This window comes from Budorcas taxicolor, chromosome 5 (assembly GCF_023091745.1).
Source record: "Budorcas taxicolor isolate Tak-1 chromosome 5, Takin1.1, whole genome shotgun sequence".
In the NCBI taxonomy this organism is placed as follows: domain Eukaryota; kingdom Metazoa; phylum Chordata; class Mammalia; order Artiodactyla; family Bovidae; genus Budorcas; species Budorcas taxicolor.
In genome coordinates, this window is record NC_068914.1 from 87410031 (window position 1) to 87423725 (window position 13695).

Sequence of the window (13695 nt, forward strand, 5' to 3'; positions counted from 1 at the left end):
GGTCAAGGTTTTCTTCTCTGTTCAGAGACAGAGAAACTTTTGCTTTTGTGCTTGGGAATCACTTGACATTCCAACTGCTGGCCGTAAAGGGAAAACTCCTTGCCAAGAATGAGCTTAGAGATCCTGGGTGGCAGTGAGCACACATTAAAGTTAGGAAGGGGTGAGTGGAGCCTTCCTGACAGGCTTGTCCTAAAGGAAGCTGGGCTCATTCGTGGCTGTTGGGAATTGGAACTGGGCTTCTGTGAGGGCTCTGAGGACCTCTCTTTGGCCCTCCTCCCCTACTAGGGTCACTAGGTGTGGTCCTGACTCTTACTCGGGTGATCAGATGACAGACCAAGCTGCCTAGTAGCTTCAAGAGGTGACTAACATTTAGAAAACTGACCCCCCCCAGGCAAAAGTAATTCAACTGTCCTTTAAATATAAGTAACTAAAAGCTAGCCACATACTTACAATTTAAACATAATGCTGGTACATAAATTCAGGTGTTACATTTTAATCAGTTTCCTCAAATTGATTTATATCTAAGACTCATAGGCATCAAATGCTTTAGTAGACTGTCTGGTGACCAAAGAAAGAAACTCATATTACACAGGGGTATTTTCTCTGTGGGAAAAAGTAGACCTGGGGGAGGGGTCAAGGGTCCCAGATCAAAGGAACTGACTCAGGAATCTCTTTGCAAGGCGGAAGCCCAATAAATTTAAATACAAATAGAGCTTGAAATCTCTGAATTTTTACCATGTTCAATTTTTTATATGTTTAGATATTAGTAATATCAATAATAATACTCAGTTGTTTGGGATAATAACTCTATTTTCATCATTCATTACTGTGAAATGGCTTAGCATTTGTACTTGGAAAGAGTGCTGTAATTTCTTTTAAACTTAACATTTTCAGTCATTTGTATGTTAAATGACCAAATGGGTTTAGAATAAGACTGAGATATATCTTGTACTGTTATATGGTAACTTTGAAGTTGTGACACTGTTATTGCCATGGAAATTTATATTCTGTCATAGCTGTTATGATCTAACATATTAGGATGAGAAAAAGCTCTGTGTTTCTAGCATCTCTCCAGGAGGAAGAAGGTAACATATATTCTCTTATTACAGGAAGTCATATTTATTTTCCCTGAAATAAAATTTTCATTTTGTCTAGAACCCTTTCTTTTTCTCCAATTGTAATTGTATATAATGTCTGGCATGTAAGAGGCCTTCCAATACATTTTGTGGTTGTTGTTGGTACTGTATTTTAAAATTACTGTTTTATGGTGAATAGTCAGAAATACTTGCATGTGCTCTGAGATCAGTTCAGCTTTTCACAGGCAAGCAGAGAACTGAGGTAAATTATTCAAATATTTGATCCAATGAACCAGATGATTGGAGTTTTAACCAGTTACTTCAACTCACTTCTTCATTTTAGTTAGGGAGTCTAAATTTTCTGTTTCAAAGGCACAGTTTTACCTTCTTGGAATGTTGCCATCTTGAGTGATTTCAAACCTTGAGTTCCCATTTCACATCCATTTGCCATTTCAATCTGAGAAACTTAGACTTTGATACTGTTTCCACAGCTACAAGCTTCCAGTTAATCATGGCCCTGGGAATTGAGCTCTCAAGTGCGTACACAACCCCCTTGGCTTGCAGTTCTCAGCATAGACTGCTGGCTCCAAATCATGCCCATGGGAATCAAGGGCTGTGCCTGCTTGCTCACCCTGCCTGACAAACACTGCTGGTGAGCCAGAAGTCGGTGGCTCCTCATCGGTGTTTGCAGTAACAGAGGAACCCATCTCTGGGCTTTCCAGAGGAAGGGGAGTAAACAGTCTCCAATGCAAGGTCCAATATCTATTGGCAGCTTCCACAGCTTTGCAGAGCTGAAAGTAAGCTGTTAGATAAGAGGAAGTCTCTGTTTCTCAGAGCTACCAGATGGATTTAGTTTTTCTAATCTTTTGGATTTTCCATAAAGCATGTTTTCATAAAATATGAAGTGTGCTTAAAAGTATTGGGTTTTTCTCATTACTGCATTTCCATATCCTACTCATCTTTCAGTTTTACTTTCTGCATCAAAGCATGTGTATTCAGTCACTCAGTCGTGTCCGACTCTTTGTGACCCCCTGGACTGTAGCCTGCCAGGCTTCTCTGTCCATAGGATTCTCCAGGCAAGAATACTGTAGTGGGTTGCCATTTCCTCCTCCAGGGGATCTTTCTCACCCAGGGATCAAACCCACATCTCTTGTGTCTCCTGCATTGGCAGGCGGATTCTTTACTACTGTGCCACCTAGGAAACCACTGCATCAACGTGTATTTTTGTATATAGGAAACATTTTTAAACCATAGAAAAGCACAGAGAATAACATAACAAACAACTGTGGATCATTAAATGGCTTTTGTTTGATTTTTTGTGTATGTTACTGATGGCATTAATGTAGCTTTCCTACATACTCCCAGCAAAATTCTCCTTTTCCCCTCCCGAGAAGCAAATTGTACCTTATAGTTGGGGTTTTGGATAGAGTTTTTCAATAGTTCTTCCCTTTTCTGGATTTCTGTTTTTTGCCAGGAGTCTTCCAGCTACCCAGCATGACCAAGCCCTATGGCCCCTGCCCCTATGCAAGTGTTAAAAGACTCGAAGGAGCAAAAGCAGTATAAACTTCAGCTGGGTGTACATTTTGACTGGAAACCAGTACACTTCTTCTGACCTCCCCCACTCCCTTTGATTTCTGTGTATGTGTTTGTGTGCATGCTCAGTTGTGTCTGACTATTTGCAACCCCGTAGACTATAACCTGATGCGAAGAGCTGACTCATGTGAAAAGACCCTGATGCTGGGAGGGATTGAGGGCAGAAAGAGACGGGGACGGCAGAGGATGAGATGGCTGGATGGCATCACCGACTCAATGGACATGGGTTTGGGTGAACTCCGGGAGTTGATGATGGACAGGGAGGCCTGGCGTGCTGCAGTTCATGGGGTCGCAAAGAGTCGGACATGACTGAGCGACTGAACTGAACTGAACTGAGACTATAACCCACCAGGCTCCTCTGTCCATGGAATTCTCTAGGCAAAAATACTAGAATGGGTTGCCATTTCCACCTCCAAGGATGTTACTGACCCAGAGACTGAATCCACGTCTTCTGCATCTCTTGCATCGGTCAGGCACGTTCTTTACCACTGCGCCACCTGTAGCAATGAGTATTTGGTCCAGTTTCCAATCACTTATTTTGTACCAACTTTATGTATAGAGAAGTTACTATTTCCTAACAAAGCTATAAACTATTGAAGCAGTATTAATTCTTCTTCCACAGCAAACTGGGAGAAGGTCCTCTAAGAGTTCTTACACTCCAGTAGATTACACTTAAAGCCAATCGCTTAATCACAAAAGTGTGTACATAGACCTGCACCTCATTTTATAGAACAGATGGTATTGCAGTCATCTAACAGTTACTGTTAATCTTCTATGGTCAAATTAGGGAATTAAGCGTTATAAAATAAGAAATGCCTATAAGGTTTGTTTCCCCACCTTGCAGAGCATCCGTTTCAAGTGATTATGATGCAGTTTTGAAAATACATAGTTAACTGATTTTGAATGTAATAACAGCACCCATGGCTTAAATTAAGGATGTAGTATTAATTACATACCTTGGTTTATATTTTAGGAATTCTTAAATACTTAGTTGTCTTTTTCCAAAGCTATTTGAAAATTAAGAGTGTGTGCCCAAGCAATTGAATAAGAATTATTTACCTTAGACTGAATTATCAGTTCCATTGATTTCTTTACCAGAGTTTGAAAATGCATCATTGCAGCTCATTCTTCTGCCTTGCACTGGCAGCAAATTGCTCTATAGAGAAACTGCCAAGTCTGGTGTTAATGGAACTTACACAGAATCTTCCTCTCTGTGACTGTGTGTGAACACAAATTAAAGATGTCCTCTGGCTTGGATTATTGAAATGTACTTGGCTGCATGTTCCATTCTATCATCTGGACTTAAAGCAAAATAAATCAGTACACGTTTCAGTGAAATTCTTTATGAATTGATCATTCATATGAATTCTTGATTATAACTAGACAAATCACATTATTATACAATGTACCATCTTCTTAACTAACACCATTTAAAATTTCATGTAAAACGTCCCTATAATTTTATCTCCATTAAAAATAAAATAAAGCACCACGGCTGTGAATTTCTCAGAGTCACAGGAATTTCTGTGGTCAGTCATCCATCAGGAACTGAATGTTGAAAATCAAATATTTACTATAATTTGAATTTTTATTTTCCAGACACTGCAAATGGATGTAAACAGGCTGAACATAACCTTGCTTCGGATATTTCGCCAAGGAGTAGCTGCAGCTTTAGGACTCTTACCCCAGCAAGTGCATATCAATCGCCTCATTGTAAGATACCTACATTTCGCATTTCTGGAGTATAAGCTTTGATCTTTATTGCAGGGCTCAAGAATAATGAACAATAATAAAGAACACCCATGCTGTTCATTTTATGGCCCATGAGCCAAATCTGGCATAACACCTGTTTTTGTCAAAGATGTTTTATTGTAACAAACCATAGCCATTTGTTTACATATTGTCTAAGGCTTCTCTCATGCTACAATGGCAGAGTTGAGTAGTTGTAACAGATCATCTGTCTAAATTGAAAGTTGAAATATCTGTTATCTGGTCCATTACAGAGAATGTTTGTCAACTTTCTCATAGTTCAAGACTAGCTACCCTGGTAGGTAAAGATAGAAAGGCCCCAAATACCTGTCTCACCAACTTGACACTCCTCCCAAAATATTCTCCCTAAGAGAGAAATGTTTTGTATCAGGCAAGACTCTGTCTCCAGACAGCATCTATTAAAATCCCTTTAGGTATAGGAGGATAAAAGATAGTGAACACGAAGGCAGAGGATTTTGATTAAAGAGTGAAGAAGAACCATCCTGAAGGACAGCAGTCCAAGGAGAATGCAAGAATAGTTTTGAAAAGTCAAGAGAAAACTTGGATGGGTAATTGAAGTGGGATGAAGTAAGCCCAAGGGATCTTTTCTATTAGGCCCACTTTAGACCTATCAATCAGCCATATCCTTTCTTTTCCTTCTCTCCTCAGTATTTAGGGACCTTGATATCATCCAACTACATGTTCCCATCTGTACTTGAAAGTGGGTGTGAGCAAAAGAAAGGCAGATTAAAATATTATGATTTTCTCTTTGTAAAAAGCATATTATCAAAGCTTCCTGTGAAAAGGGACTTTGGAATAATATTTTACAGTTTTAAAGTTGTTCTTAATTTCTGCTGCCTTAGAAACCCAAGCAAGGACTTCTCATTCTCCTTGCCCTAAATTCTTAGGCTCCTGCTCGGGCCCAGTTTTATATTGCATCAATACCTGCATTTCCACATATGGAGAAGAATTTGCTTTTAATTTTGGTTTAGAATTATTATTTCTTTTCCTTTTTCCTGTGTGGCAAGTGAATTACGTTCATCCCCATAATAACTTTTATTCTGTGAGTCAGCTAATCTCTGGGACTAAATAAGATTTTTTTAAAAAAACTAAGTTTTTAACAATAGAAGAAGAAATACAGCATTTCTCATTACCTTGAAAGAAGTTATTTATATCCAGAGTGTACCTAACTCAAGTGAGAAGTGAGGTATTATAGATGTCTTAGATCTAGATTTTATATATATATGTACTTAGATATCTTAGATATACTTTTATGTGTGTAGATTTAAAGAGTATAATGGCTCTCTGAAAGGGTAAAAGAGGGGTTTGCCACACCTAGAGAGGGATATGCATATCTTCAGAGAATGTTAGCAGCATTTATGCATGTCTGTTTCTAAGAGTAGTTTTTGTAATAGTTTGAGTTATGATGACACCTGAGGAAGCACAGTATAGTGATTAAGAGCAAGTGCTGTGGAGACAGACCCAGAATTCTATTTCATTTCCAGTTTGGCCTTGCCCCAGCTCTATGACCTAAGGCAGGTTACTTAGTTTCTTTCATTTACAACATGAAATGACTATAATACCTCTGTCCTGGAGGTAACAGGTTTAAGGCACAGGGAAGCATGACAAGTACAAAACAAGTGTCTCTCCCTACTATCGTTGCTATTAGATCATAAACTATTTGAATTATTATCAACATCTTTCACATCAGCATTATGTGATATCCAGTTGTTGTCTGTTGTTTGCTGCAAACACAGAAACATTTTTCCCTGGATTGCTAGCTGTCCTCCATTTTATACCTGAGTGAATGTCTGATAAATTGCATTCAAAGAAAATATTCCTTTAAAAAAAAAAAGAAAGTTTTCTAGCAGGATAAAACTCTGTGTATTGAAAAGAAAACCTAACCACAGTTTTCTTTATAAGTGTTTTGCGTAAGTTGTGAAAGAGAATCCATCGATGGCAGCATCATTTTGTGTTGTGTTTGTTTCTTATGGGTGTGTGGCACATCAGCCATTTATGGTAAGAAGTCCTCTCACCCTGTCTCAGCAAATGAGGTCAGACTAATAGGAAAGTAACATGATATCATTGCATAACACTTGCATTTCTACTGAACAATAGATCTTAAGAGTGTGACATATTTAAGGTGAAAAACAGGATCAGGGAAGTAAGTTCAAAGACAGCATCGCCTTCCTTAGTTAGTCCAGTCTTCACATTAATGCAAGTTATAAGATGGGGTGATAATGTCTAATAATTGTACTGTTAAATCAAATTTTGCTTAGTTCATTCAATTTTGAAATACTTCTTTAAACACAATTTCTCAGGAAACATCTAAACAATATATCTCAAAAATTATAGTATCGAAAAGAAAATAAACCAGCATCTAGTGAAATATAAAATTAGAAAACTAGACATGTTAACTAATTGAAAGAAGGCCATTTGAAGATGTGGGACTTTGGGCTGCTAATTTTAAGTGTACAAAAGAATACTTAATAAAAGTGATCTCCAAGATGCCATTTAGGAATCTAAGGTTCTGGTTTTCTTTAATATTTCTAGAGGAAAAGCAAAAAATATTTCCCAGACTTGCTTCACATATCTACTAACATATACAAATAATCTACTTTTCCTAGGAAAAGAAGAACAGTGTTGAACTATTTGTATCTCCCATAAATCGGAAAGCAGGGTTTTCTGATGCTCTGCCATCTGAAGAAGTGCTGCGTTCCCTCAATATCAATGTTTTGCATCAGAGTTTATCCCAGTTTGGAATTACAGACGTCTCCCCTGAGGTAGGTTGTTGCGTGGAATATTTCATTTAAAATTTTGCACAGTTAGTGTGACACAACCCAATTCTAGGAAACTTTGAGATGAAAGCTGTTGATTGTGTGTTAACTGATAATATAGAAATCTCCCTTAGGGTCAAAATTCTCTGATTTCACTCTGTGTATTTTTATTCCTTAAGGAAGTTCATTTTCATATCAAAGTTTCACTTTTTGACAATTTCTTCTCCAATCTTTATGGCCTTATAATTTATTTTGACTTATTCAACAAAATGTCCAGAAGAAAAGTCATTTAGATATATTTGTCAATTGATTGCTTATTACTGAGCTGTTCCAAAAAACACCCTGATATCTTTCCTCCTCAACAGTTTTGCTTCTCAGTGTTTTTGTTGTCAAAATGGTCACTTTTTCCCACTATGAAGTGAAAGTCACTCCGTTGTGTCTGACTCTTTGCGACCCCTTGGAATTCTAAATGAAATAAAGTAGTTTCCTTTCGGCTGTGCTGGGTCTTTGTACTGCACGTGGGCTTCCCCTAGTTGCAATGCCTGGACGTGTCACTGCGGTGGCTCCCCTGTTGCGGAGCACAGGCTCTAGGGTGCATGGGCCCCAGTAGTTGTGGCTTGTGGGCTCTAGAGTGCAAGCTCAGTAGTTGCAGTGCACAGGCTTAGTTGCCCCACAGTATATGGAATCTTCTCAGACCTGGGATCAAACCTTTGCCCCTTGCCCTGGCAGTCAGATTCTTGACTACTGAGCTACCAGGGAACTCCACGTGTGTGTGAAAGTGAAGTGAAAGTCGTTCAGTCGTGTCCATCTCTTTGCGACCCCATGGACTGTATAGTCCATGGAATTCTCTCAGCTGGAATACTGGAGTGGGTAGCCTTTCCCTTCTCCAGGGGATTGTCCCATCCCAGGGATTGAACCCAGGTCTCCCGCATTGCAGGCAGATTCTTTACCAGCTGAGTCACAAGGGAAGCCCAGGAATACTGGAGTGGGTGGCCTATCCCTTCTCCAGTGGATCTTCCCGGCCCAGGAGTCAAACCAGGGTCTCCTGCATTGCAGGCGGATTTTTTACCAACTATCAGGGAAGCCTACCATGGGATTAATATGAAACGTGGTTTTTTAATTGGAGAGAAATCCAGTCTTTAGAACTACGAATATTTCCTTTACAGTGTTTTCTAAATTTGGCACTTTTCAGATTTCCCCTACCACCTCCACCATTTTCATTCCTAAATAAACCCAGTCTCATTTTTACTTCACCTTGCTGTGTCCCACTCTTAACAAATTTGCTAGAATAAACATCATCCCAAATAAACATAATTAAATTCACAGAATCATAGAATTAGACATTGAGAGAACACATATGGGCATTTCAAAGATATAGAGAGTAAGGCCCATAGAAAGTAAGTGATTTCATCAAGGTGACAAAACAAGTGAAGTATTAAGCAGTATTTAGCATCTAGATATCTTATTCCTAGTCTATTTCCCTTTGCAGTGAAGCGCACCGCCTCTCATTATAGCAAATGTCAAGTGTGGTATAAAAAGCTTTGTTACAAGATTGAGTTTGAATCCCAAAGCCAGCATTTAAAATGTGTGTGTGACCTTGGGTGATTTAGTCTCTGTGAAATTCAGTCTGTCTTTACCTAGCATCAGCCTCTCTGAGACTCAGATTCTTCATATACTACATGAGTATAGAGAAAGAAAAAAGGAAGAAAGAAAGGAGGGAGGAGGAAGAAAGGAAAAGGAAACGAAAAAAGAAAAGAAAAAAAATTGGGTACAGTCCTCATCTCATAAACTTGAAATAAGAATAAAATTTTAAACGTAAGAAAATACATGGAAGTCATCACAGAGTAGACACTGAACAAATATAATTTGAATGCAGAATGAAAATGTATTTCATCACTGAACCATGACTGTAACAACAACCTCCAGCTGGCCTCCCTGCATTTAGTGTTGTTTTCTTCCCTGCTCTCTCCACCACCAAGCCCAACACACACACACACACACACACACACACACACACACACACGCACACACACACACGCACACACACACGCACGCATGCACGCACATGCATACAAGCATACACACTCACAAACACACACACGTACACACACATACACAGTGTTTTCTTTCTTGCCACCAGAGTAATTATTCTAAAAGCAAATTCGCCCATGTCTAAACCCTGCAAGATCAAGTCTGAATTTCTGACTGTGATATATGGTTCTTTGTGTATAGAGCTTTATTATTGTTGAACAACACCTCTTTGGTTTACACTTCAGCAAATCCAAAGTTAATGGGCACCAGGACACTGCACACCATTTCTTCTCTCCGTGGGCTTGTGTGTATGTTGATACATCTACACATCTTTCGTGTTTCAAGATCAGCCCACTGTACAGTGAAGCCTTCCCCTGTGCCTCCACAGGCATGGCTGCCGGCTTTGTGTTCTCATTGAGTTTAGTACAAAGACGTATCCCCTGTTGGCCTTCAGGGCCATCTCTACACTGTTGCTCCTTGAGGGCATGTGCCACTTCATCTTCTGTGTACACAGAAGGGCCTTCATGCAGGGCCTGGCATACAGTGGGCGTAAAAATAGCCAAGAACTGGGCTAGGTGGTGTCCAAAGTCAGAAAAATAAATGCATAAGCAAACGAAGACACAAATAAAATATGATTTTTGCTTTTGGTGAGTTCTATTCATAACAGGGTGACAAGAGTCAAGCAAGGAGAACACAGGGCTACGAAAACATAACCGTACTGTGCTGTGGGGGTTTTGAGAAAAAGAGGACACTTCGTACTTCAGAGAGACCAGGAGAAGGAATCAACGTGAGCTCAGACACCCAGACCCCTCCCCAGCCCTCGCACATGACCCTGAAGAGGCTCCCTTTTATACATCAAACCAAACTCCATGCCCATAGTCCAGGCCCCTCACAGACTGACTTGTACACATTTTGCTCTGAACAACTCATCTCTAAAATTTAAAAAAGACCATTAGATTAATTTATACTGCTACCCATCTTGGGTTGGGAAGATCCCCTAGAGTACGACTTGGCATCCTGTTCCAATGTTCTTGCCTGGAGAATCCCATGGACAGAGGAGCCTGGCGGGCTACAGTCCATGGGATTGCAGAGTCAGGCACGATTGAGCGCGCGCGCGCGCACACACACACACACACACCCATAAGCTTTCAGTGAATAATTGTTTCTGGTGCTTTATTCTGCATTTAAATGACATTCTGAAGGCTTTAGGAATATGGCAGCTTAGTGAGTCATCTAGATTTGCGAACCAAGGGAAGCTCATCATACCAAAACGTAGTTAAAATCATATATTTGAGGCGCAACACACCTTAGCCTGGTGAAGGCAAGCAGTCTAGCCTGAATGCCTGTCACAGAACTGTTAGCTGTCAGTAGACCACAAGCCTATACTGCATTTGAATAATGAAAGTGTATTTGATGATCAAAATATGATATTGTCTGAAAGAATTGTGGGAGTCTAACAAAAGGTCCATCTAGTCAAGGCTATGGTTTTTCCAGTAGTCATGTATGGATGTGAGAGTTGAACTGTGAAGAAATCTGAGCACCAAAGAACTGATGATTTTGAACTGTGGTGTTGGAGAAGACTCTTGAGAGTTCCTTGGACTACAAGGAGATCCAACCAGTCCATTCTGAAGGAGATTTCTTTGGAAGAAATGATGCTAAAGCTGTAGTTCCAGTACTTTGGCCACCTCATGCGAAGAGTTGACTCATTGGAAAAGACTTTGATGTTGGGAGGGATTGGGGGCAGGAGAAGAAGGGGACGGCGGAGGATGAGATGGCTGGATGGCATCACTGACTCGATGGACGTGAGTCTGAGTGAACTCCGGGAGTTGGTGATGGACAGGGAGGCCTGGCGTGCTGCAATTCATGGGGTCGCAAAGAGTCGGACATGACTGAGCGACTGAACTGAACTGAACTGAACAATCTAGGAAATCTAGAATATGGGAATTTTTATATTACAGGAGACTAGGATGTGTTTTAATTGGATATAAGGAACATTTCATCAAGGACTGGTGGATTGTTGCAGCCTTTCCTTCTGGCACTTCTAGAATGGGCCCAGTGATACCCTCTGACCAGAAGCTCTAACTGCAGCCAGGAGAGAGCCATCTTCATCGTTCACAGGCCCTTGCTGGGAGCTTCAGACACAAACAGTCCAAGAGGCTCTGCAAGAGCATTTGTTGATAGTTCTTTAAGTTGATAGGTATTCTGCAAATTTCCCCACTTCTTTATTCAGTGTTGTGGTTCATGTATAATAAACAGCTTAAGCCTCAACCCATTCTTTCACATTTCTAATCCCCAAATTATAGCCCTGTTATGGTAACATGGTTATTATCAGAACAAAAAAAAGGAATACTGGTATTTGGGGTTTTCATCCTTTACCTTGATTACAGAACATGATGAACGCTGTCTTGAAGCATCCATTTCTACACTTTTATTAGTTACTTCCAGGGAAGGGTGTGTTTTTTTTGTTGTTGTTGCCATTTATTTATTTGTTTGATTTTATTTAAATCAGAAATGACCCTTGGTAAACATAGACAAATACCAAACAGAATTCTTTTCACTTATTCATCTGTGTTTATTTCGAATTTAAGTTTCTTGAGCAACAAAGACATTTTTTCTTTTATATATTTTCATATGATACTTAGAACAGTGTAGGACCTCAATTATTGTTTAAAGATGCTCAGAAAGATTGAAAACTAAACTTCCTCTTGCCTAATAAGTTAAATCTCAGGGAAATAAAATTAAATTCATTATTTTAGTTTCTATTTTTAAATGTGTTTATAAAATTAATTAAATGTCTATTGAAGCAGTATATTCTGCATTGATAGTGAAAAAAATGATTTAAGATTTTGTTGTTGTTCAGTTGCAAATTACCCTAGTTTCACAGGTCTTATATTTCAAAGGAGGATGTTATCTTCTTTAAATAAAAGCTCAAGGTAATGACTGATACCTTCTTGGACTGTTCACAAAGAGAAAAAAATCATACCAAATAAATATAAAACCTAATTCATGAGTTTGGTGATTGTTCCCTTAGACATTAGCCAGTTGTCTAAACAGTTATATAGTCCTAGCCATACAGTGACAAGAAGGAATACAATCAGTGTTAACATGGGTCAGATCATGCATACCAAATTGTTTACCTTGTGCATGATATGGTGGAAGTTTGGCATTTATGTAACAAAATCATATTGTTATATGATCAGTTCAGTTTAGTTGCTTAGTCATGTCTGACTCTTTGCGACCCCATGGACTGCAGCACACCAGGCTTCTCTGTCCATCACCAACTCCCAGAGCTTGCTCAAACTCATGTCCATCGAGTTGGTGATACCATCCAACCATCTCGTCCTCTGTCATACCCTTCTCCTCCTGCCTTCAATCTTTCCCAGTTTCAGGGTCTTTTCTAATGAGTCAGTTCTTCACATCAGATGACCAAAATATTCAGCTTCAGCTTCAGCATCAGTCCTTCCAATGAATATTCAGGACTGATTTCCTTTAGGATTGACCAGTTGGATCTCCTTGCAGTCCAAGGGACTCTCAAGAGTCTTCTCCAACACCACAGTTCAAAAGCACCAATTCTTCAGTGCTCAGCTTTCTTTATGGTCCAACTCACATCCATACATTACTACTGGAAAAACCACAGCTTTGACTAGATGGACCTTTGTTGGCAAAGTAATGTCTCTGCTTTTTAATATGCTGTCTAGGTTGGTCATAGCTTTTCTTCCAAGGAGCAAGCATCTTTTAATTTCACGGCTGCAATCACCATCCACAGTGATTTTGGAGCCCAAGAAAATAAAGTCTGTCACTGTTTCCATTGTTTCCCATCTGTTTGCCAGGAAGTGATGAAGTGTTATATGCTACATCTCATTAATCTGCCTAAGTCAATTAATTAACCAGCTAATTTGTAACATTTCCATTTTATTCTTACTCTCTGTGCTTCACCTTTCTAAAAAGGTATAACTCTTAAAGTCTCTATATTATCTTTCTTAGCAATGGAGATATTTCCCAGTATTGGGGGTCAGAATTGTTTTTCTTTTAAAAAAAGCAAATTATAATGCATCAAATTATTAAATAGGATGTAAAGAAGTCATTGCTGTCAGTATAGGAAACCACCCACCTTTTAAATAATCAAATAAAGCAAAACCCAGCAGCTTCTTCCACTGCCACAGAGTTAAAGGGAAAGTGATATGGTTGTGAAATAAGATGTAAAGATAATACAGTACATTGGTGTGACCTGGCCGTGGAGCCTCTGAATCATTGAACCCTCGGTCCCCTGTCAAAATGTAAAAGGCATCACGGTAACCTTATACAAAGGTTAGACTGGAGATTTCATAAATTACAATCTTATGATTTGTGGATCTTAACTACAAACTTTTTCATTTACTACCCTGCCCTTATCAAGGTTTTTAGATCTCTGTACAAATATAGTAGTGCTCAGTAGGACCAGCATGACTCAAAGGAAATATGTTTACCAA

General features: G+C 39.3%; 1 protein-coding gene across 1 annotated transcript in view; it reads left to right on the forward strand.

Moving 5' to 3' along the window:
* PTPRR (protein tyrosine phosphatase receptor type R) overlaps positions 1-13695 on the forward strand; it is a 275894-nt gene that overhangs the window by 140191 nt on the left and 122008 nt on the right. Inside the window, exons 3-4 of the mRNA XM_052640206.1 lie at positions 4269-4382; positions 7046-7201. Coding sequence (XP_052496166.1) covers positions 4269-4382; positions 7046-7201 — 270 coding nt within the window. The remainder of the gene's footprint in view (positions 1-4268; positions 4383-7045; positions 7202-13695) is intronic.